This window comes from Vidua chalybeata, chromosome 2 (genome assembly GCF_026979565.1).
Source record: "Vidua chalybeata isolate OUT-0048 chromosome 2, bVidCha1 merged haplotype, whole genome shotgun sequence".
Taxonomy (NCBI): Eukaryota; Metazoa; Chordata; class Aves; order Passeriformes; family Viduidae; genus Vidua; species Vidua chalybeata.
Window position 1 is genome coordinate 74,458,603 of NC_071531.1, and position 22,624 is coordinate 74,481,226.

A 22,624-nucleotide genomic window follows, 5' to 3' on the forward strand; every position below is an offset into this window, starting at 1 on the left:
TTTGTTTGGGACCAGTTCTGCCTGGCCCTTCCCCTAACAACCTTAGGTCTGGCTGCCCACATGCCAAGGACCGTCATCCTAGCACAGTTACTGCACTTTGCATAATACACGGTTATTATATTCACAAAAAGACTGGATGGATGGATAGTTTTGGTGCAGTACCAGATAGCTCTGCTAAGGAGGTGTTAAGGTACTTCCCCCAGCAGCTGATCTTCAGAAGAATTAGCCGTGATGTGGGAGGTAGGTGTGTGTCCTGGGACAGAAACAAAACCGGTATTTAGGAGGAACAGGGTGTGATGCAAATTTCAAATCTAAATATTTGAGCATCAGCACACAGGGGCAAAACTCACTGAAATGGGTATTTTCCCGCACATTCCTTATGGAAATTGGGGTTTCAGTGATGCATTTTGAGCTTGAGAAAGAAACAGTCTTTTGTATTACTTTCTCAGCTCTGGTTAAATAAAGACGTGCTACCCATGACGTTCTGCATTATGTGTTTATGTGAGATTTAATTTTCAGCTAAACTTTTATTGCTTCTAAATTGAACCGGTAGCTATGTATGTATTTAATCTAATCTTGGAGTTTGGATTGCTCAGTATTTGCAACAGACTTATGTGTGTTAAGAATAAACAACGAATGAGGACATTTCAGAGGAATGCAGTCCAAAGATTGTCTCTGAAATGTGAATATGCTTAAAGCCTCCAGAAATACGGCAACTTCTCACACTAACAAGTAAATTAATATTTCCAGAGCTAATGCCAGAGTTTGGGACAGCTGAGTGATCAGATTCAACGTGGAGCTTGCTATGCTTGCAAATAAATGGAAAATAAGCTAGGAAAAAGAAAAATGCGAGCCAGAATTACTCGAACAAAGTGTTAGGGGATTAGGCTGGACAGAGGTGAGGCTGACACAGCTCCTTACTCCCAGTAGCACGAATGACCCTGTATTCCCTGGAGGCACGTGCATAAACCCACACGGTGCAGCTACACAAACAGCACCAGTGACCTCTCAGGAGGAGCAGGAGGGAGCTCCAGCTCCTGGAGGGGAATAGACATATAAATATGATAAGGTGGATCCTTCCAAGGAGCTGGGCTCACACAGTCTGACTACAGAGACCAGTCTCTCTGACGCTGGCACAAGGCTGCAGCCCCGCTCCCGTTGCTGGTACACACACACAGAGCTGTGTGCACGGATGGCCAGGGCACTCCTGGTCCCCCCAGAGCCAACCTGGCATGGCCTCACCCTTAGAGACAAGCAGACACCAGTGGTACTCACCCCTACAGAGAGCACCTCACAGCTAAAAATAGGATTTAATAACGAGATAGGGCAAACTGTGCTAACCAAGAGCAGGACAAGGCTGGACACTTTTGCTGGTCAACCAAGAATTTTCATGCAAGTGGCCCTTCTTCCCCCATATCTCTCCCCTCTTTGTTTCCTCCCCTAAACATCCCATAGTAAGTCTTGTACAAGCCCCAGATGCTCTTCCCGTGCATCCTGTAAGGTGTCTGTGCCCCTGTACACAGCACCTCCTCTTTCACAGTTTGAAAGGTGCTCCAGCTTTGGCTTTGTGATGAATTTCACACCTGGGCTGATGGCTCTCCTGAGCTGCTGGCCCAGGCAGGGTGTCCTTAATCCGGGTTGTCACCTGGCAATTGTGTTCCTGTTTTCCTCCGGGTGTATGAAAATGGAACCTTTGATGTGCTAATGGCTCTCGTGAGGGGTCGGGGAGTAGCTGGGGCAGAGTGTTAGCTGGGGCCCTCCCTCTGCCATTGTCCCTCCGTGCTGTGCTGTGCTGTCCTGTGGGTGTGAAGTGGCGCTTTTGTCACACAGCCGGAGGAGGAGGACTGTGCAGGCATCCCGTGCCCTTACACGCTTTTTCTGCTGGCAATAATATTTTAACAACAACACACAGAATACCCATGAGATATTTATCAAATAAATATAACATACAAACACCCTGTGACGGTATTTATCACTCACCCTCATGAATGCCATAAAATAAACGGGTATTTCTGAGAGTGAGTGAAGGAAAGCTTTGCCCTGTTAATTTTCAGTTATGTGTGGCCAGGTGACGACACCAAATAAACAGCAGAATCGAATTTAAAATGTGATTGTTCCAGTTCCCCAGAATTTGACGGCAAAAGTGGTGCCTGGTCTCAAGGTATTTTGCCTAACAATAAGAAACAGGATAAGTCAGCTTTTTTTCCCTCACTGTCCTTGCCCCCAGCTGCTGCTGTTTTCTGAAGTCAAAATCCTTGACAGATTCTTAATTCAGTGAAGACTTTTATTGCTTGGCAGCACTTTTGTTTGATTCAAAGAACAGCTCTTCATCATTCTCCTGCAGGAGTTTGGCAAGTGTTTGACCTGAAGGATGGATAGTAAATGTGGAGCACAGTAGCATTTGATTGAATTATAGACTCATAAATGGTTTGAGTTGGAGAGGACCTTAAAAATAATTTTGCTTCTATCTCCCTGCCATGCGGTGGTGGTGACACTTTCTACTATTTTTTTTTTTTTTCTCAAAGCCACATCCAACCTGGCCTTATGGACTTCCAGGGATGGGGCATCCCCAGTTTCTCTGGGCAATCTCTGCCAGTGCCCTACCACCTTCACAGTAAAGAGTTTCTTCCTATTATCTAAACTAAACCTGCCCTCTGTCATTTTGAAGCCATTCCCCCGTGTCCTGTCACTACATGCCCTTGTAAGGAAGGGTTTAAGTCTGGGACTAGATCCAGCTTCAGCTTTGCCCCCGCAGATTCTAGCATCGTATGAAAAATATATTTTTGGTAACCAGACAAACAAAAAATTCCCGAAACGCAGCTACCCAGAACTGTACTTCATCCACAGCTTTGCGAGGTGGTGGGAGCACCCGCAGAACACAGCATTCGGTTGCAGCACTGCCCGTGCTGTTTGTGTGCCTGCCTCTGCACCGTCACTGCCCGCCTTGCTGCTTTAGCTTATTGACCCAATAATAAAGAAATTTATTTTTATATACAACAAATAATAAATAAAGACGTCGCTTTACGTCACGCAGCCGCTGCAAACCGCCCAAAGCACTGATTGTGCCATTAGCCAACGCTTCGCGCGTGGCATCCGAGGTGTGGCGGGTCCTTGTGCGGTCCCTGCGGCGGGGGGAAGCGGGGCCACCGCCCCACGGCCACCCCGTTGTCCCCGCCCGGCCCGCTCCATCACCGCCCTGCAGCCCCGCACGCAGATTGCCGTCACGGAGGGGCGTGAGCTTCGACCTCCGTGATTGCTGTGTTTTGGTGTTGGGTCGCATGCTGCCCCGCCCCGCCGTCTCCCCGCCCATGGCTGAGCGCATAAATGGGCGGGCGGGCGCGGGCGGAGGCGTGCGCGGGGCGGGCTCGCAGCAGTCTCGGGTGTGGGCGGGCGCGGAGCCGCCGCCTCTCGCGGGTTCCGTTAGGTGCGGCGGGCGGCCGTTCGCTGGCAGTCGGGCACCGGGACCTACTGGCCATGGACACCAAGAAGGTAGGGAGGCGAAAGCGGCATCCTTCCCGCCCTCTTTCTCCCCGCTGCGGCCGCCGCTCGGGTCCCCGGGCGCTTCGGCGGAGGGCTGCGGTCGCGGCCGGCGTTCGCCTGGGGCTCGCCGTGGGGATGGATGCGCTGGTGGCCCCGGCAGGGCCGCTGGTCGTCCTTTGGCGGCTCTGTCTGTGGAGGGGGGGGAGGGGGCGGCGGACCGCGCAGTTTGGGAGCGATTGTCGCAGGTCGCGCGATCGATTTTGGTTTCGTGCGCGTGGCCTGATGATGCACATGATGCTGTCCGCCTTGTAGGATATTGATCACGAGGTTTGTTTCGCTGGCGGCGACGCACTCGCTTGGTCCCAGGGTTTAGGATGCTAAGCGGGGGACTGATGTTAAGGACATTTTTTTAGGTGGTGGTAATATGACTTATAAAGGCACTTTTAAATTTCAAGAAGGTGGCAGAGCATGTCCTTCTCATATGGAGAGCAGGGGATATTGGTCGGTATCTGCTCGTCTGCAGCAGAGAGTGAGGTGTGCAGCAGTGGCGTGAGCTCATGACTGCCTGTATTTGAACGTACTAAGGGGGACCAGCACGTACCCACCTGGACCTGCGGCGGGATGCCGGGGAATTACACGGGAACAGCCAGAATTGGAGAAGGCCGGGCCTCTCATCGCCATATTGATGGGATGTGGGGGCAGTGTGAGAGGATGAGGCAGAGGAAAGGAGAGCGTCTCGTCAAGGTCGTTCAGAGAAGCGAGGAGAGGCCACTCCTGCCGGGCTCAACAAGTTGTACAGCTCTGGGGTTGGAGGCAGTGAAGGAGGGGAGCGGGTGCGGAGCATCTCCTGAAAATGAATGCTGCCGACGCCTGTGGTCGGAGGGAGGGGTAGCGGTTTGAATTCCGTGCTGGTGTACAGACCTCAGCCATGAGCCTTTGGATAGAGTGGGTGTAGCTGTACTATTTCTGAGCTCCCTGTTTGCCTTTTGGGAAGCGAGGCGCTTGCAGTACTGACAAATGATCCATACATTAGATCACGGTCTGGCTCACTGGAGGGGATGGGTCATGCCATGTGATGTCTAGGTGGTGGGAGGCTGGGCAGGAGACGAATAGCAGGCAACAGCCAGGAGAAGGAAGTATGAAACTGGGTAGAACAACTAATCCTGTAGCTCATTTACGTACCATGGAAGTGAGGGGTGCCCACATAGCAGGGACCTTGTCCCTGCAGCACCCAGAAGGAAAAGGCCAGCTGTGGTCACTGCAAGCCATGACGAAGCACAGTCCTGGGGGAAAGGTGCTCCTGTGTGAGCCATGTGGACAGCTAGGGTTTATCTGCAGCTTTGCCATACCTGCTGGCTAGAGATGACCTGGCCTAGAGTCCCAAAACTGCTTAGATGCTTTGAAAGAGCTGTGTCCTTGTGGTTCTGTGCCAAATTTCCTTGAGATAAAAATGAGGGGAGCAGTCACAGGGTGCCAGGGAGAATGTCTGGACTACCTAGGGTGTGTTCAGGTGTGAATGCTACCTCCGTGCTCATCTACCCCCTGTCCATTTTGTCTCCACCACTGACATGGGCAGGAGGACATTTACATGATGTAGGTCGGTGGAGGAAACCATCCCTGGGAGTCCTTTCCCCAAATTCTGTTTATTGAGGCAGAAGTGGTCGTGTCTGAGGGTTGTTCAGGCCAGAAGCACATTCGTGCTGGGCTTGAAAGATTGGTGGAGGTGGAATGAGCACTGACAGAAGGTTATTGTGAAAGACTTTGGGCAGTTTTGAGAGCCACTACTCCTGGTGCTGAGCTAGAAAGTGAGAGACTGGAAGAGCTGTGATAGTAGGCCCCACCTAGTAGTTTACTCTGCCAGGCTTAAGTACAATAATTGGAAAGTCTTGGAAAAGGAACTGTTAATATTTTTGGAAAGGCTTCCAAACCTCCTGAGATGGGAAGGAACACAATCTTTCCAAATAGTCAACTCAGGCAGTGGCTGCCTAAGTGCCAACTCCTGAGTCACCTGCCCCCCCACACACCTCCCTCACTCGGAGCTGGCTTAAATGCCACAAGCTTTAAAAATGAACAAAATGTCAGATGCTTTTCACTGATACTTAAATTTCTCAGTCTGTGGGACTTCTGAGGTTGGACCTTTAAGCTTTCCCTATGGCTCTGAGGGCTCTGCTGTTTTTATTTTAATTTAATGGAGATTCAGGTCTACTGAAACTTCAGGGAGTGTGCTTCATTTAAGATACCAACTATTGCCACAGAAAAATAGACGGGGAGCTACTGCTGCCACCTCTTGAGGCACGCTGCTGTGCCAGTGCCCTGGGGCAGGGTTGGGAAGCCCTAGCATGGGAAAAACAAGCCTGTTGCCGAAGAGAGTGCGTGTTGTAACTGTTGTGAGTGACTGCCAGTGTAGCTCATGGGCAGATCTGAGACTCAATTTATGGGAACTTGTCAGCTGGCTCAGGGAAGAGTTAGACCCTTCTTTCATGACATGCCAGAGATCAGCAAAAGCTCCTGTAAAGCAGATCAACCCAAAATAACAGCCACTAATGCAGGCAGTGTATTCATTACTAATGAGCTGAGAATAGTTGCTGAAGGTCAGGCGATAATAAAAGGGAGGCCCTGACAAGCCCTCCTACTTGTAGCCACAGAACTTTTCCTGCTGTACAGTTGCATCTCCCTTTCCAGGGAGGGGGATCCAAGGGATGCAACTGGTACTCACCCTTGCTGGATAAAAGCCCATTCCCTGCCCTCAGAGCACTTGCACATGGCACCTATGAGCTGCAGCTGCTGTTTATGCTGAAGAGAAGCTGAAGTTGTGTAGAAAGCCGAATTAGCTAAATAATTGTTCCCTCTCTTCCCACAGAAAATCACAGCACCTCTTGTCTATGCTGTTTGCATTGCTGCCATTGGATCTCTCCAGTTTGGTTACAACACTGGTGTAATTAATGCACCTGAGAAGGTGAGAGGAATGAGCTGGGGAGGTGGGATTGGGTGAGGGGCTGATGGGAAGACAGTGATGTAGAAAGGAGAGGGATTGTCTCCCAAGCACCCAGTAATTTGGTTTTGGTTTATGAAGTCAGTAAGGCATTTAAAACCCCCGTTCAAATACAACATTGAATAGGAAAAATAAAGTTTTGGGGAAGGGAGAGAGCAAATGGGTTAATTCTCATAATTAGGAGCACAGGAAGGGCAGAAGGGCTCTATCTGCCATATGTGGTGTGTGGAGGAATGTGAGCTGCCTCAGTTTTGAGTCAGAATAAACCAACCATGGCAGAAGGAATGTAGGGAGCATTGTGCAGAAAACAGTTAAGGGTTGGTAGGAATTACAGCTGCCCTAATTTAGTTTATTTCAAGTTTATTTTACTTGTTTATTCATTCCTTGTGTTAAGTCTATATTCAGTGCTTGTAAAAGGGTTGTGACTTGGACATTTGACCAAATAATCCTAGGACTGTAGCCTAAGAAACAAGAGCTGAAGAAAATGAGAGATGTGGTTTTCATGTAACTTTAAGATGGTTCCTGTCAAGAACTGAGTCACGAATACCACATCCACCCTGTCTCCGGGAAGAGATGTTCACGACTGGCTGGGGGATGGGGTCAGTCCTCCCTAGTTCATGTCCTGCTGCCATCTGCTGGGGGCAGGCACTCTGTCCCCCTGCCCCTGCAGCCCATGCCACAATTTACCTCACTAGCTAAGAGGATGCCTGGGAAATCAGCAACGTGGCCCTGTCACATCCCCTGGGATGGCATTATGTAAAATATAAACTATTTTTCACGCTTACTTCAATGAAGCCTTGTGTGTCTCCAGCTATTTCTATACCAGAAATCCTGTCCCTGCTGTCAGTGTTTTGGTATTGCCAGAAATGTTCCCATCCACTCACTGGTCATGTTTTCTTGTTCCCTTTCATTCCCAACTGTCTCCCGCCTCCTCCCAGGAACCACCAGTGACTCACATCATCTGAAATATTCAGAAGATAAGCCTGTTTTCCTTAATAAACACTGCTGTCCTGTGGGTACCCTGCCTGCCCCTCCACTCAGTGAAGCTCTCTCCCTCATCATACTGAGCTACTTCTCAGTGAAAGCTCTCCTCCTTCTGTGCCCTTCTCTTCCCCTTGTCTAGCTTGTTGTTGCCTTTTTGGGTCTCTCTATGTTTTCATGGCAGCAGAAGGAAGACAGTAGTCTCCCCTCTCCCCAGCATAAAATGCCTCACTCTGGATTGTAACTCTCGCTACCTGATCACTCTTGCAGATCATCCGGAAGTTTTTCAACAAAACCCTGTCAGAAAGGAGTGGGAAGGCTGTCTCCCAAGAACTACTCACCTCTCTATGGTCGCTTTCTGTGGCCATCTTCTCAGTAGGAGGCATGATTGGCTCCTTCTCAGTCAGTCTGTTTGTAAACAGATTTGGCAGGTAAGTTGGGAAGAGGAGGATGCAAGCTGTTGGGGAACTTTTCCCTTTACAAAGGAGCACTGGGAGGAAGAGGGCAGAGGTGGGAAGAGATGTCTGGGGAGGAAACAAGAATGTGTGGGCTGCAAAAAGAAGGATTGCAGGCCAAAGCAGGAGCTGAATGGGAATTATTCCATTCTCTTCCCACCCCTGAGATGGAAGATCATGGGCAGGTTTACCTTTACCCCCACTCCCAGTGATTTTCCTGCTGTATTGCCAGTTTAAGCTCAGTCTTGACATCTTTACCCTGGCAGGAGGAACTCCATGCTGCTGGTGAATGTCTTGGCCTTTACCGGTGGCCTTCTCATGGCCTTCTCTAAGGCAGCAAAGGCAGTGGAGATGTTGATTATTGGCCGCTTTGTTATTGGTGCTTTCTGTGGCCTCTGCACCGGCTTTGTGCCCATGTACATCAGCGAGGTCTCACCCACCAGCGTCCGTGGAGCCTTCGGCACCCTCAACCAGCTGGGCATTGTTGTGGGCATCCTGGTGGCTCAGGTAGGCCTGGTACAACCTGATCCTGCCCTCAGGTGGGGGAAGGAGGGCTGGGAAAGGGCAAGGAGGGCTTTACTTGCCATCAGGTGCAGAGTGTGGCTCCTGTCATACTGGGGTGGGGGTGAGGAGGGGTTTGAAGTCACTCTTATTTCTCTTCTATTCTCGGTGTAGATCTTTGGACTGGAGGCAATCATGGGCACTGAAGGACTTTGGCCAATGCTTTTGGGGTTCACGGTCCTCCCAGCAATTGTGCAGTGTATAGGTCTTCTGTTCTGCCCTGAAAGCCCCCGCTTCCTATTGATCAACAAGATGGAGGAGGAGAAAGCCCAAGCAGGTAAGAACTCATCTCAAAGGGGCAGGGCAGTGCTCTGGCTCCCAGCCTGCACTGAACTTGAGTGGGAGGCCAGGACTGATCCTGGTGCCTGTGGTGAATTAGGGTGTGACTCCCGGAGGGCATCAGGCCTGGCCTGCCTTCCCATCCTTTAGGTTGCACCAGTGCCAGGAAGCATGAGAAACCTGGCATCCCAACAGAGGCTCCAGGTGGGATCAAGATGTGAGGAGTGGCACCTAGCCTGGTGGGATGTGGCAGGACCAGCTGCTGCCACTCTGCCAGCTCCTCTTGAAAGGCAGGAAATAGCTGGCATTTAACAGGGAGCTTGGAGGGCTGGGGTCAGCTCTGGCAAGAGTGTGAACATAAGCGTGGAGCTCAATCAACGTGAACAGGACCTGGGCCTGGTTTCTGTGCTGTTCACAGCACCCTGACCTCTAGGTTGAAAAGAAGAGCAAGGCTGCCAGCAGAGGTTTGGCCTTTCCCATGCAGCAGGCCTCAACACCAACTGGGGGTGTTCAGTCTTCCTCCTGTGCCCTCCCTGCAGTAGCAGATGGGACAGACACAGCTCTGTGGCCAGTAGGTGTGTGTCTCATACCTCACTTCTTTGGATTCTTCCCTCCAGTTCTCCAGAAGCTCCGTGGTGATCGAGATGTGTCTCAAGACATCCAGGAGATGAAAGAAGAAAGTGCTAAAATGTCCCAGGAAAAGAAAGCAACTGTGCCAGAGCTCTTCCGTTCTCCAAACTACCGCCAAGCCATTATCATCGCCATCATGCTGCAGCTCTCCCAGCAGCTCTCAGGCATCAATGCTGTGAGTTATCTTGCTGTCCCATCTGCTGGGCCTCCCTTATCTTTGGCTAAACTTGCACTTGCTACTGCTGTGGAGAGAACTCTTAAATCCCAAAACATCTTTGTGCCTTGACTGGAGGTCACTGTTTTGTCATCTGGCAAAAATGCTGAAATGGAAAGTGGATATTATGGCTTTCACTTTCCCCACATGTACCCTGGCCTTGCACCAAGTGAATGAACCTTGACTGGAAGCATGCTGTTTTATAGCGTGGAGTGCTGCTTAGAAGCTCCCTGCTGAATGTGCAAGCAGTTAGGCAGAGGATGAGGGACATGCTCTCAAACATGGAATTGTGATTGTGTCCAACTTTCGCTTCTCTTCCCAGGTATTCTATTATTCCACGGGGATTTTTGAAAGAGCTGGTATCACACAGCCTGTCTATGCCACCATTGGAGCTGGTGTGGTAAACACAGTCTTCACTGTGGTGTCGGTGAGTGGAACAGGGCTGATGTCTGCCTGGTCATGCCCCTGGCAGATGGGACTACAGACAAGTAGCCAGGTGGTGGCAATGCACTGACCTGTGGGAACAAAGACCAGAGTGCATCAAAGGCATGGTGGGAGGAGAGGTGGGCAGAAGGACATGTTGTTGTTATCTTAGATGAAAGAGAAGGTGGAAAAGGAGTGCATGTGAGGAAAAGAGTGATGAGAGAAAGCAGTAGCAAGAACCAGAGTGGAAGAACTTGTGCTGACAGTGGAGCAGCCTGGTGACCTGCACTGGGATCACCATGATCTCTGAGGTTTACAGGCAGATGAGGAAGAGATGCAGGAGATAGTAAGCAAGGAAGTCTGTCCTACTTTTGCTGCCAAAGTGATGGACTTTTTTCCTTCCGCCTTCTCCTTTCCAGCTGTTCCTGGTGGAGCGTGCAGGGCGCCGGACCCTCCATTTAGTTGGTTTGGCTGGCATGGCTGTCTGTGCTGCTATTATGACTGTGGCTTTAGCTCTGAAGGTGAGTGATCAGTGTTATTGTCCAGGCTCACCCCAGCAGGAACCTATGAGAAAACACGTCTGCTTTGCTCTGCAATGCTGCCCTGTAGGCAGGTAGAGCCAGGGCTAGAGCCAAGTGTGCAATGGAGAAAGCAATTTTATAACTCTGGGAACTGCTACAGTGTTTGCAGTGCAGCTGAGAAAATTGTGGCGCTGGAGATGGCATTGTGCTGATCATATTTTGTTCCCTTGCAGGACATTGTGGACTGGATCAGATACATCAGCATTGTTGCCACTTTTGGCTTTGTGGCTCTTTTTGAGATTGGTCCTGGCCCTATCCCATGGTTCATTGTGGCAGAGCTCTTCAGCCAGGGCCCACGACCTGCAGCCATGGCAGTGGCTGGTTGTTCCAACTGGACCTCCAATTTCTTGGTGGGAATGCTCTTCCCTTATGCAGAGGTAAGTCCTGGTTTATAAAGCACTGTGAGAGCACTGCAGCATTGGAATAGGTGTCCAGAAAAGTGGTAGAATCTGCATATTTGAAGACTTTGACACATGACTATATGACATTTAATAACTCACCCTCTCCTGGAAGTTGTCCTGGCTTTGAGAAGAGGGCTGGTGAGTCTTCCAGAGGTCTGAGTCAGTGTTACTATTGTTACTGGAGGCTGTTGCTTACCTTATATTCTGCTGTCTTAACTGGTTGCAGCTTGCAAATATTTGGAAGAGCCATCTTAGTTAGCACATCAGGGCTTTTGCTTTAAAAGCATTAATTTTGATCACCCTCAGGAAGATTAAAGACCTTTAGAAGTCCATAGGAATGTAATTTCAATTTTAAAAATGCTGTGATGAGAAAAAAGTCAGTAAGGGCACTGTTGGAGAAAGGTGTTGGGATTTTAACCTCTCAACAGCAAATGACCTTACATGTAATTTGAAAAATAAAACCTTTTGTGTTTGTCCTCCCTGCAGAAACTATGTGGCTCCTATGTCTTCCTCATCTTCCTTGTGTTCTTGGTCATCTTCTTTGTCTTCACCTTCTTCAAAGTGCCAGAGACCAAGGGCAGGACTTTTGAAGACATCTCTAGGGGCTTTGAAGGACGAGGAGCAAACAATGACTCGTCACCCCAGAAGACCCCCATGGTGGAGCTGAACAAAACAGCTGCCTAAGATCCATGACACACCCGTTCTTTAACTCGTTCATGCTTAAAGAGTCATTAAAGGAATGAGCAAAGAAAACCATGAGAACTGGGACGTTTTTCCCCTCCTCAATTGCTGCTATATCCTTTTTATCCACATGCTCGCCCATTCTGCCAGGCTTGCCAGCATTAAGCAAATCAGATACGGGTGATCTGCTGTACTGGAAAGCACCTGGCACTTGCAAAAATAATCTCATCTTTCCTGCCGCAAACATCAGGAGAACAGAGAAGAGCTGGCAATATTTTTACTTTTCTCCCATAAAATTGCTGTTTGGGGTTAACATACTTATGCACACAGTGATCATTATGTATTTGAATCTAATTACTATTTTTGTAGTGAGTTGAAGTTGACCTGCTAAACAAGTCCCCAGCCCTTTGAGTCTACTCTGTGTGCGTGTGTATGGTGTTACACTGGAATTTAGCAAGTTTACCAAAAAGCCATCTTGGTTTTTCCTATCCAGTGTACACTATTTTTAGCCTCAGGAAAAAGGGGACCAAGTCACATGCATATTTTTTCCTGCTCTTTTATTTTTTGTATAGACATACTGAAAGCATACTTTTACTTCCGTTTATTTATTTGTATGTCACTTTGTAAATATTTATTTTTTTAATGGTGTACAAAAATGTACAGATAAAGAAATTGGAGACGTTTAAGAGAAATAGCTATCTAACAAAAGATGCTGTAGACTTGAGGTGCAATAAGACTGTAAAGGAGAAATGTACTAAAAAGGAGATTGAGCATTTTAGGTGGCATGTACAGCAGAGCCAATTATGCACATCACCTTGAAGTTATTTGTGCCCTCTGGAAAGAAATCTGACGAGTTGTGTACTTGTGGGAAGAGGTATGTTTCTGCACTAAAATCTCTGTTATTAGGGATTTTTGGTGGCTATTTTAAATAATTGTTCTCAAGTGTTGATGAGAGTGTGATGTTGCATCTTACAATGGGTTTTGTTGGATTATATTTTCAGACATGGTTTTAAGCATTCTATGGATGATTGAGGATGGTGATTGCAAACCAGAGGGTAATTTTTCCTGCCTTCTCTTATTTCTTTTTGGCTTGCTCTGTTATAGTCTGTCATAAATTCTGAAATTTGCCGATTGTCATTCAAAGGAGAGTGCAAGGATAAAAAATTACTTTTCAAAGCTGTATTTTCTTAGCAGTTGTTCCTATAAATATTACAGAGGCATATAGCATGACCCTTCTGGACACAGGCATGGTCAGTTGTGGTACATGTAAGTTCATAAGAGTAGAGATGCAGGACTAGACACCACAGCTACTGGAATTTGCTGGTTTAGCAGTGCAAAAGGTCTGTAGTGCTCAGTCCCCTGCTTGGTTGAAGGCCAGGTGTTTATTGCCCCATATATCCTCTCTGGAAGGTCTGCATGATGTTGTGGTGCTCACCAGTGTGCTTTGTAGATGTGTACAGCTCTGTTACAGTGCCTCTGTTCAAAGGGATGTGGCAGGCAGTAATTGTTCATCAGTAAATGTCGGTCTCCTTGCTTGTCATTCCGCTGGGCAATTGAGTCTGTGTGTCCCCCAGCCTTGCTGCCGAGCTAGCACAGCTCAGGTCAGGCAGGCAAAAAGTTGAACATAGGGTGCACTTGCAATCAAGGAGGGGCAGCTTTAATCACTGCAGTGTTCTGTGACAGGCTCCAGGCCTGTGTCTGTCCAGACCTGCACAAAATATCTAAAGGTAGCACAGAGGGTATGTCCAATTAAATTCCTGCTCTTCTGAGGTCAAGCTGCAGTTTTTGGATGTGGTTGAACTCAGGTCGACCTGCTGGAATTCATTACTGGATAGCCTAGAAGAGAGGCAGGCCCATGGATTCTGAGGTGGTAAAAGGAAGAAAGACTTAGAAAGGTTAAAATGACAGTAAGACTTGTGTAGCATGGATAGCCCAAGCTTTCTTGCCAACATAATGCTTCAGAGCAGGTTAGAGAAATTCCCATTGATGTATTTTCTGGGGGGTCTGTCTGACATTTTCAGTAACTAGTGATGGCATTTCTACCTTCCCTAATGAGAAACAGTTGCAGAGATCAGTTAAATTTGCTGCTGTTAAATGCTTCCTGTGAATAAATTTGAAATGCCCCAGCTTTGCACAATGCAATCATATTACATCCAGTTTTCCCAAGCTTTTTATTTAGGCTTACATTCCAGATATTTATTCTTGAAAGTATTATGTAAGACGTCTCTCCCAGTTTTGATATTCTGGCTCAGTTACATAGATTTCTGTGCCCTTCCTTTGACCCTCCAGCACATCCAGACATGATATTTCTATATGGGTATCTGTATGTTAGGAATTTCCCCCCACAGCTGTGCATAAGAGCATTCCATACTTTGCATCAGATGTGTGTTGGCTTGGACCGAAATGTGTAGGCCTTTCTCACACGGTATCTTTATTTTCTTTTTCTGTAGCGGCATTGTGAATATTTTGGATGGATTTTATATGCTTATTAATGTGGTTGTTTCCTGGTTTTGAAATAAAAAATATGAAATAAATACCTGATTTGGATTTTACCTTTATTCTGTAGGTGTTCTCTTACTTTATCACAGACTGGGACTGCCCCCTCAAATGTCACCACCATCTACCCTGCAACCTTTTTGGGTACCTGAACACTGGATTTGCTGGTTTATCCTACTGGAAGTGATAATTCCGCTCAGCCTTTATGCAAATCACCTTTAATTCCCTTACTACCATTTGTCATCAATTCTTAAACTAAAAAATGTGCTTCTCTGATTCTTGTTTGCCCAAATCCTTTTTGTTTGTGTGCAAATACTTTCCCAGTGTAACAGGAAGGGAGAGAAGTGGCTGGAAGTTATGAATCCTGCCCAGAGCTAAAGATCCTGAGACTTCTGCCCCTGCTCTGTTCCCACTGCACTCCTCAACTTCTCTGCTAGGAGGGAGGAGGAGGACCCCTTTCCCCTGTAGCTGATGCTTTCCTCCCTGTTTGGGATGTGACCTTCATGTCCTCCTGTGAGATCGTACCCATGTACACTCAGTAGTGGATATTGGAAAGGAGCAGGGGGATGGAGAGAAAACCCCACTGCCCCAGGAGCTGATCCCATAGCTCAGGGACTACAGCATTCCTTGGAGCACTCTCAGGTCTCTGGGCTGCTCTCAAAAAATATGTGAACAAAATATCCTTCAGTGGAAGAGGATGGGATTAAGTGAAAGGAAGGAAAAGATGGCAGACCCCAGAGTACCTTAGAGCAGGAATATGGCTAATATAACTCCAGTATGCAGCAGGCTGCTCAAAGCCTAAAACAAGGAAAAGATAGGGAGCAATGTAAAGTCTGAAAAAGCTCAGCAGAGCAGCGGTCCCATGAAGCCTTTCTGAAAGCTGCTGTTTCTGGCTGCTGTGTTTTCCTAGCTCATGCCTGTGTTTTGCTGAGCTTGGTATGCAACCAACCTTGGAGCTGGGGAGTGCCCTGGGCTAATCTCTGTCTAGGATTGTTTTTCAATTCTAGCTCAACTATAAAAATAAAGCCCAGCTATCCAAACTCATAAGCATATCCAGCTCAAACTTAACTGTTAACGTTTCAGTGTTCTTCATCAAAAGTGGAAGCAGAGAACAAAATCATTTGTGGCCAAAGCATGTGATTCACTGAGCACTAAATTAGTCTTTTGTGTAGTGTTTGTGATAAAATTTGGGTTAGGGAACAAGGCTTTGGTTTAGATCTGGTTAGTTCTTAAAATTATAAGGAAGCTTCAAAAGGAAAACCTGTTCCCAATTAAATGGTTTGAATGCAATTTAATGGTTTGAGGATGGGCTGTTTTCAGCTGAAAGTGCTTATCGCATCCAAGTGAGCATGTAGGCAGTTCTTGTGGCCACCACAATACCCCACAGAAATGCATCACTGGGGAGTTCTTGGAATGAAACTGATGCTGAGTGGACACAGCATCACTGCCAACATTTGTCGCTTTCTGCTTGTGTTATTTCTGATGAATGTCTTTGCATAATAGCCAAGAACAGCAGTTTATTTCTGTGAGAAGAAATATGGGAAAAAAAACCTCCAGCAAACAACATTTTATTGGAGGTATATTTCCCTGCTCCATGTCCAATGCAAAAATCTTTTTATTTGATTTTGATTTCTGAAAAGAGGACACATTCTAGACACTTCAGTAACTGGGGAGATATGGGGCAGCTTCTCCCTTGGGAAGTTATCTGGGTGAGAGCACAAGCAGGAGACTGCAGTCTTACCTCCATGCAAAGTCACTAACCCCTTTTTTGAGGGTTCAAGAAGGAACATTTGCTAGTTTGGTGGGGGACTGTGCCATCACTGCTTTCATTTGAGAGGAAAGAAAGTGTGGACACATTGCCAATGTCATTGTGATGGGCCACAATGGAGCAGCATCAAGAAGTGACTCACCACAACCTTTTCTCCCACTGTACACATTGTGAGAAAGGTCCTGCCAGCAGGTAAATAAAATGCACGTTTTGTTGCACAGAAAATTTATGTTTCTCTGGCTTTTTTTTTTTTTTAAACTTCCTGCAGATCAGACCAAGGACACAATTCTAACATTTTCTTCACTTTTAGAAGGACTCTGAAGATATGTGAGATGCTTGCTGGAAAACCTGGGGTCTGGTTTGTCACTTAGTCTGGCTCTGTCTTTACAATGTGAGTTACCAGACAAGAGACAGTTGTCTTTGTAATATGCTGCTGGGAAAAGGCAGCACTCAGGCTGTCAGACAAGGAAAGAATATGATTTTGTCTCCTAAAATATATATTGCTACCACAATTTAAATGGTGTTACTTGAAAGTATTCCATTTCTGCTGGAGGCAGGCTGTAAAGCAATCCACTTGCTGTGATATATCTTGTTTCTATGCTATACCTCACTAAATTACAGTGTTTACAAGAACTGTCTCTTCCTTTTCCATAAGCTTCAGCAGGCCTGATAGACACATGACTGACCTGCTAAGTCTGTTTTCTGCTCATGTTGCACAACCATTTTCTGTTTAGCAAGAGGTCACATGGATTTGTGTAAGGCAGTCATACTGGTGCACCAGTCACTGTGACATGCATTGTGGGACCACTGCAGATCCTGTTCTGAACTAGCAACTGGTCATGTAGTGATCAACCTGATCAAACAGCACCCTGGTTTTCCATCTCTGGTCTCTGTTTTGTCCTGGTTTTCAGTCTTCTCCATCGTGAACAAATTTGCCTTCCATTAGTAAATTTGATTCTCCATCACAAACAAACTCAGATGTTTATTGCTTCCTTTATATTCCTGTCACCAAGTGCCATTGTCACTCAGACTGCATATTATCTTGTTGCATTAAATTATTTGGGGTCTGGACTAGCTTTTCCAGTCCTTTGCTCTGCTTATTTCTTGCAAAATGCTCTCTTCTCTGGTATGGATCAAAACCCACAGTGAAAGTCTTAAGCTAATAACTCTGCTTTGAGTCCAGTATAAGATCTAAAGAGTTCTCAAGGTTTAGAGGAAAGTCACCAGAATAATTTTCCACTGAGGAAGGCATAAGGATGCAGAACCAGGAGAGGGTGAAAGCTAGGAGCAGAGGTGAAAATGTGGAGGGACACGAACACAGCCATGTAGCAGGAGAAATAGGGAAGAGAAAAAAACCCAAAATAATACCCAAGATCTGTAAGGAAGGTAAGATGTTTATAAGTATGAAAAGATGGAACAGGATCTAAAAGAGAAATATGAACTTTAAAAGAAGCAGGTGAGAGATTGAAGAAGGAAAGACTGAAGACAACCAAAGTATGGGCCCTTGACCTGCACACAAAATAAAATAAAGCCCAATAGGACTCCAGAAGCTTGTGAATCACAGGCAAGAGGTCATTGGTTCTTCAGAGAAAGAGAAATAGAGATGTCACCTCCACCATGAGTCCAGAAGTATCTTTGCAGCTGAAACAAGCAGCTATGTCAGAGTCACAGTGTTCTTTGCAGTACAACCTCACCTCTCGGTCCACAAAGATTGGGTTCGGCTTGCTTGAAAGATGGATCTAAAAATGCCTCTTGAGAGCCACAGGCAGGTAAAACTGATGGGCATGCAAGATACAGCTGGCTCAGCTGGACTGAAGCTCTCACAGTGGCAAATCAGAAGCAGCCTGGCCATAAGCACAAAGCAGAGGTATCTTCCTACCTGTGTTTGGTAGTGCAAGACAAGATCCCAACAGAATTGGCCAAGGCCAATGTCAGCAAAGCCCAGTGTAGGCAGACACCACTGGTGCTGAAACCTGCAGGGACTTGTCCATCTCAGAAAAACTTATCCATGCCGAAGTGTTGAGAGGAATACTGTTCAGCTTCCTTATTTTGCGCCAGAGACCAAATTTTTTTGGAGTGATGGCGCAGCACCACACCACCTTTGTGCTCCTCCTTTTTCTCATTCTGATGCAAGGGTGACATTCACACTGATCATATGTAGACCACAGGTAATGGTGTGTGTTGTCATGCTCTGGTCACACACATATACACAAAAAAGTTAAAAGCATTGTATTAGTGTAAGGTTTTGGTGTTTCCAAACACACAAACAAAAGAAAACCAGGCAAAACCAAAAATAGGGGGGAAAATAGAAATGAAGGGAGAGAAACATTTTTCCTTGTGACTGGAAAATCCACTTCCTGACTGGCTGTGTGTGTGAGAACAGAGCAGCCAAAGGAACAAACACCAGGACTGACTAGAAATTAAGCTTTAACAAAGATTTAGTGCACACAGTTGGCTCTTGAAAAGATAGTTTCATTTTTTTTCCTTGACTGCGACTTAATTTTTATTAACAGGTTTTGTTCTGCTGAAGGCAGGCTCAAAACAAATTAGTGAAACTTTAAAAATAGAGACTGAGGAAATCTAAAGCTCATGGGAAGACTTAAAGGAGTGAATTCTGCAGAGAGGGTTGACAGGGAGGAAAGGATGGGACTCATGCCTGGAAATGTTGACAGCTCTTAGGAGCCAGAACCAGCCACTGCAACTTGAACTGGCCAGGCTGGACACGCCTCAGTTCCCTGGCAGCCCTCTCTGGACTGGAGGCCAAAAGGGACACGGGAATTGTCCCAAATGCACTCACTTGGTACCCAATATGCAGTCGCCGGGTGCATTTGCTTGTGCGGGCCTCTGAGGGAGACTGTGGAGGCCTAGCATGGCTCATCATCTTATCTTGCCTGACTGGGAAGGACAAGGTGAGGAAAGAGGAGCACAAAGGAAAGGGATGGTCTCCTCCTGATACTAATGCAAAGGACTGCAGGACTGGAAGATCTAGATGGATCCAAAGGGTTTATGCTGCTTCTGCTGCTGGACTCTGAACTGGGTGCTCCTGGGAAGGTTTTTGGAGCACAGCCATGAAAACCATGTTTGAAGTGGCTTCCCACCAACACTGCAAACCCCAGCTGAGATTCATATTAGAGTCCACGTCTTTCTTATGAAATAAAAATTTATCTGATGTGTGGTTTGTGGGCGCGAACACTTTGGTTGCACAGATACCATTGCTTGCTCAAGGTAGTACGGTGTTAAAAGTGCAGTTGGGATAGAAGATATTTCTATGATTAAGCCAGACTATCACTCCCATTGTTAAAAACAACATCATCTGAAATTATGTCCCCTATGTCTGCTCCCTTAATTCACACTTAAACCTTGATGGACAGATATGAAACCCTCAGAACAGTTTTTATTGCTTTTCTTACAGAACTCCAGAGTCTGAGTGGTGATGAGGGACTGAACATGAGTGCTTAGCACCTGAGCTTGTGCTTATTGTGAAGAGAAGCGGTGTCTCTAAGGGAAGCTTACGAGGGGCAGGTGGTGGGTTTTTATGAGTGAATTGTGAGGAGGTGTTGACACTGGAGAAATTTCTTATGACTCTACCCCATCTCCTTCTCTCTATTTGCCTGTTAAAATCAACTGTTCCTCCAAAATAGTCCTGCTACCTGGGTTTTCCCATTCTAGCTTGATCACCTGAGAACCCGAGACATAAGCTTCCTCCTTTCCATCTTTCCTGTCTGTGCTTGTAATACCAAGCCCTCATTCCCAGTGGACTGGGACAGAAATCTGAATGTGGCACTTCTTTGCAGTAAGGAAACAACAATGCCTCGTTCTCTGAAGCACCCTGTCACATGGGGCAGAAAATGGGTGAATAGCTACTGTGGGGTCTCTTCTCCAGCCACTCCAGATCCATATTAACCAGCAGATATTGGCATGATGCACTTTGCCATTCTACCTCACAGTGTCTGACCCAGCTCTCCCAGTATCGCTCTAGCCACTTCCACGCCCCAGTAGACAGAAAAATGCTAGGCAACCTGTATGGCCTGCTCTCTTAGCTCCTGCCCTCAGCACTGAAGCATCCTGTTGGCTGTCCCAGCATGGCCAGAACAGTGGCCATGTGGGCCCAGCAGCTTCTGCCTAGATAGATGCACTGTTGGATAGTTTGTAAGGAATAGCTGATAACCATTATGCATAAGCTGAAACTAGTGTAAAAACTTTCTTCCTCACTCTGTCTCCCTGGTTATGCATTTTCCATTGACATCTCCTCCGGCCTCTTGAAGGTGCCAAATATTTCATGGGCAAGTGCATCTCTATAAATTACATGCTCAAGTAAAGCAACATTCCGTGGACGTAGAATATCAGCAGAACATCAGAAGTATGTGGTGTTAATAGATGAGGGATGCTTCTTTTGTTTCCAGCTATTGCTCATGAAAAGGTTGGGGGAAATTTGCTAAAATTTGGTCAATTAATTATGCCTTGGTATAGTCTGTCAAGCTTTTTCTCTGTCTCCAGAGAAACGTTCAGTGCTACAGAATATTTTATTGGACAACCAGCCTGTGTAGGTGCAACACTTACTCTTTCTGATGTGTTCTACCATGTGTCAGGGTGCTCAGGGCAGCCTTTGGGCAATATCAGACGACACCAGCCTGGAGTTTAGAGGAGCTGCTGATGGCATCATTCACAGTCACTGGGATATATTTCATCTTCCCAGTTCCCAGTATGCTGAGTAGTGGTTTTGCTGCCATACCTCCCGCTCCTTCCAAAGGAGAATGCTGTGCCTACAGTGTAACTCCTGTCAAAGTGCATCACATCAGCCCCCCCTCCCCTAATCCACATAGCCAGTCCTTTCATTTCAAAAGGCAGTCAGTTTGCCCTTGGTAAATCAGCACCACCCTTTCCTAACCACATCCTTGTCCTTGGTGCATGTGGCGCTGGGTGACAAGAGGACACAGCACTGAGGTAAGGATGGTTGGTCTGGGGTTCACTGACTCATCCTAGTTGGTCTGCAGAGCTGTGTGCAACATTAGCACTTTTCCAATTGCCAGGGATGACACATGAAAGACTCTGGTCTCATAATCAGATCAGGCAATTTTTTTCAGCAGCTTCAGAAGTGTTCTAGCACCCTTGAAATGTATTCTATTCAATCTCATGCACTGTAATATATTTAACTTCCCTAAGTAGTATCAAGCCTGCCCTACTCCTTGCTGTCCCTCAGTTTTACAAACCATTATGATATGCTTGGAAATCTTGGAGCAGGCTTTGCTTCTACAGACTATAGCAAGGAAGGCTTTGGCTACTTCAGCCTCATCTAAGGATGAGACACTTGGTCACTACTTTGTCTCCTCATTCCTCAGCAGACCTGTATTTTCCTGGACTGGTTACTGGGATAGTTACACAATCCCTTTGTCACCCATCCTATTCCATATAAGTTTCTCCTCTAGCTGGCCTCTAAGGCCTTTCTGATTTTGTCCTTCTGTACCCAAGCAATGCTTCCATCCTCCTTCTCCACAGCCTATCTTTTTTCCAGCTCTTGCACACATGCTTTTTGCACTTGAATTCATGAATTCATTGTGAAGCTCCTTCCTTAGTTAGGATGAGTTTCATTCAAAATTACCAGACTTGCTGCACAAAAAAAAAAAAAAAAAAAAAGCAAAATGACTCCCTGCACCAAAAAAAAAAAAAAAAAAAAAAAAAAAAGGTTTGAAGATGCTGTCTTGCACAATGGCCAGGGCAAACAGTTGTGCTGTGCCACTGTCTTTTTACAATGCTCTGATGCTGCAAATCAGTGGAAGAGTGACTGATGGCACAACTGGAATTGTGGATTTCTGGCACACAAATAGTTGCCTACCTTCCTTCTCTGGTGCTACATGAATGTGGACACAAGGGAGGCTGTCCATGCGGAAGGCTACTACACTCCCAAAGCCCAGCAAGTGCTTTCTGCCATCTCAGAGCAGTCAGCAGTCAGGTGGATTGATTTGATGGTGGTTGATTTGATACTGAAGATGATGTTGAGGGAACTGCGTAAGAGGAAGCCAAGGAAGGATGGAATGGAGTGAAGCACTGAGCAATGAACACAGCAGAAGATGTGGCAGAGACAGTGAGTGACTCTGGAATGGAGTTCTAGGGCTGTGAGGAAATGGTCCTTGTAGTGAGGTAGCCAGAAGGATTATCATATACCCAGAGCATTGGCTCACTTGCTGGCAGTGTGTCTGGCAGTTAAAGCAGGAGACAGGAGAGAGCTGTATGTGATAAGGAGAGAGATGCAGAGAAGAGTGGTCAGATCTCTGAAGGCAATGGTGGTTGAAAAGACATTTTATAGGAGAATCCTTGAAAGTGGTGTGGCTATGAGTGGAGCTGTTTGAAGTGAGGTGGAGTGGCCATCAGGTAGTTTTAGCTAACTATTTAGGTGTCTTGGTGTGAGACCCCACTTTTTAGTCATGGCATCATGACTGCAAGGTGGGCTGGGAACAGGCAGCCATGAGGCAGATGAGGTAAATAAACTCTAGCCTATATCCACCAAGAATGTGCAGATCAGCACTTGCTGTCACCCAGCAGCCTTTGTCTTTTTGTCACCATGCTCCCTCCAAAAGAGTTCTTTCATGTCCATCCAAGAATGTTCTCTGGATACAGAGATGGCTGCCAAGCACACTGAGGTGGTGGGAATGAACAAAAAATGCTGACAGCTTTGGAATAAGTG

General features: G+C 46.7%; 1 protein-coding gene across 1 annotated transcript; it reads left to right on the forward strand.

Moving 5' to 3' along the window:
* The first annotated feature begins 3,309 nt into the window (after positions 1-3,309).
* Positions 3,310-14,230, forward strand: LOC128784001 (solute carrier family 2, facilitated glucose transporter member 3). The gene is made up of 10 exons (XM_053935216.1): positions 3,310-3,489; positions 6,341-6,436; positions 7,724-7,884; positions 8,175-8,415; positions 8,584-8,746; positions 9,366-9,553; positions 9,915-10,019; positions 10,435-10,536; positions 10,770-10,973; positions 11,484-14,230. The coding sequence occupies exons 1-10, from the start codon at positions 3,325-3,327 to the stop codon at positions 11,679-11,681; spliced, it is 1,623 nt and encodes a 540-aa protein (XP_053791191.1). The 5' UTR covers positions 3,310-3,324; the 3' UTR covers positions 11,682-14,230.
* Positions 14,231-22,624: the final 8,394 nt, after the last annotated feature.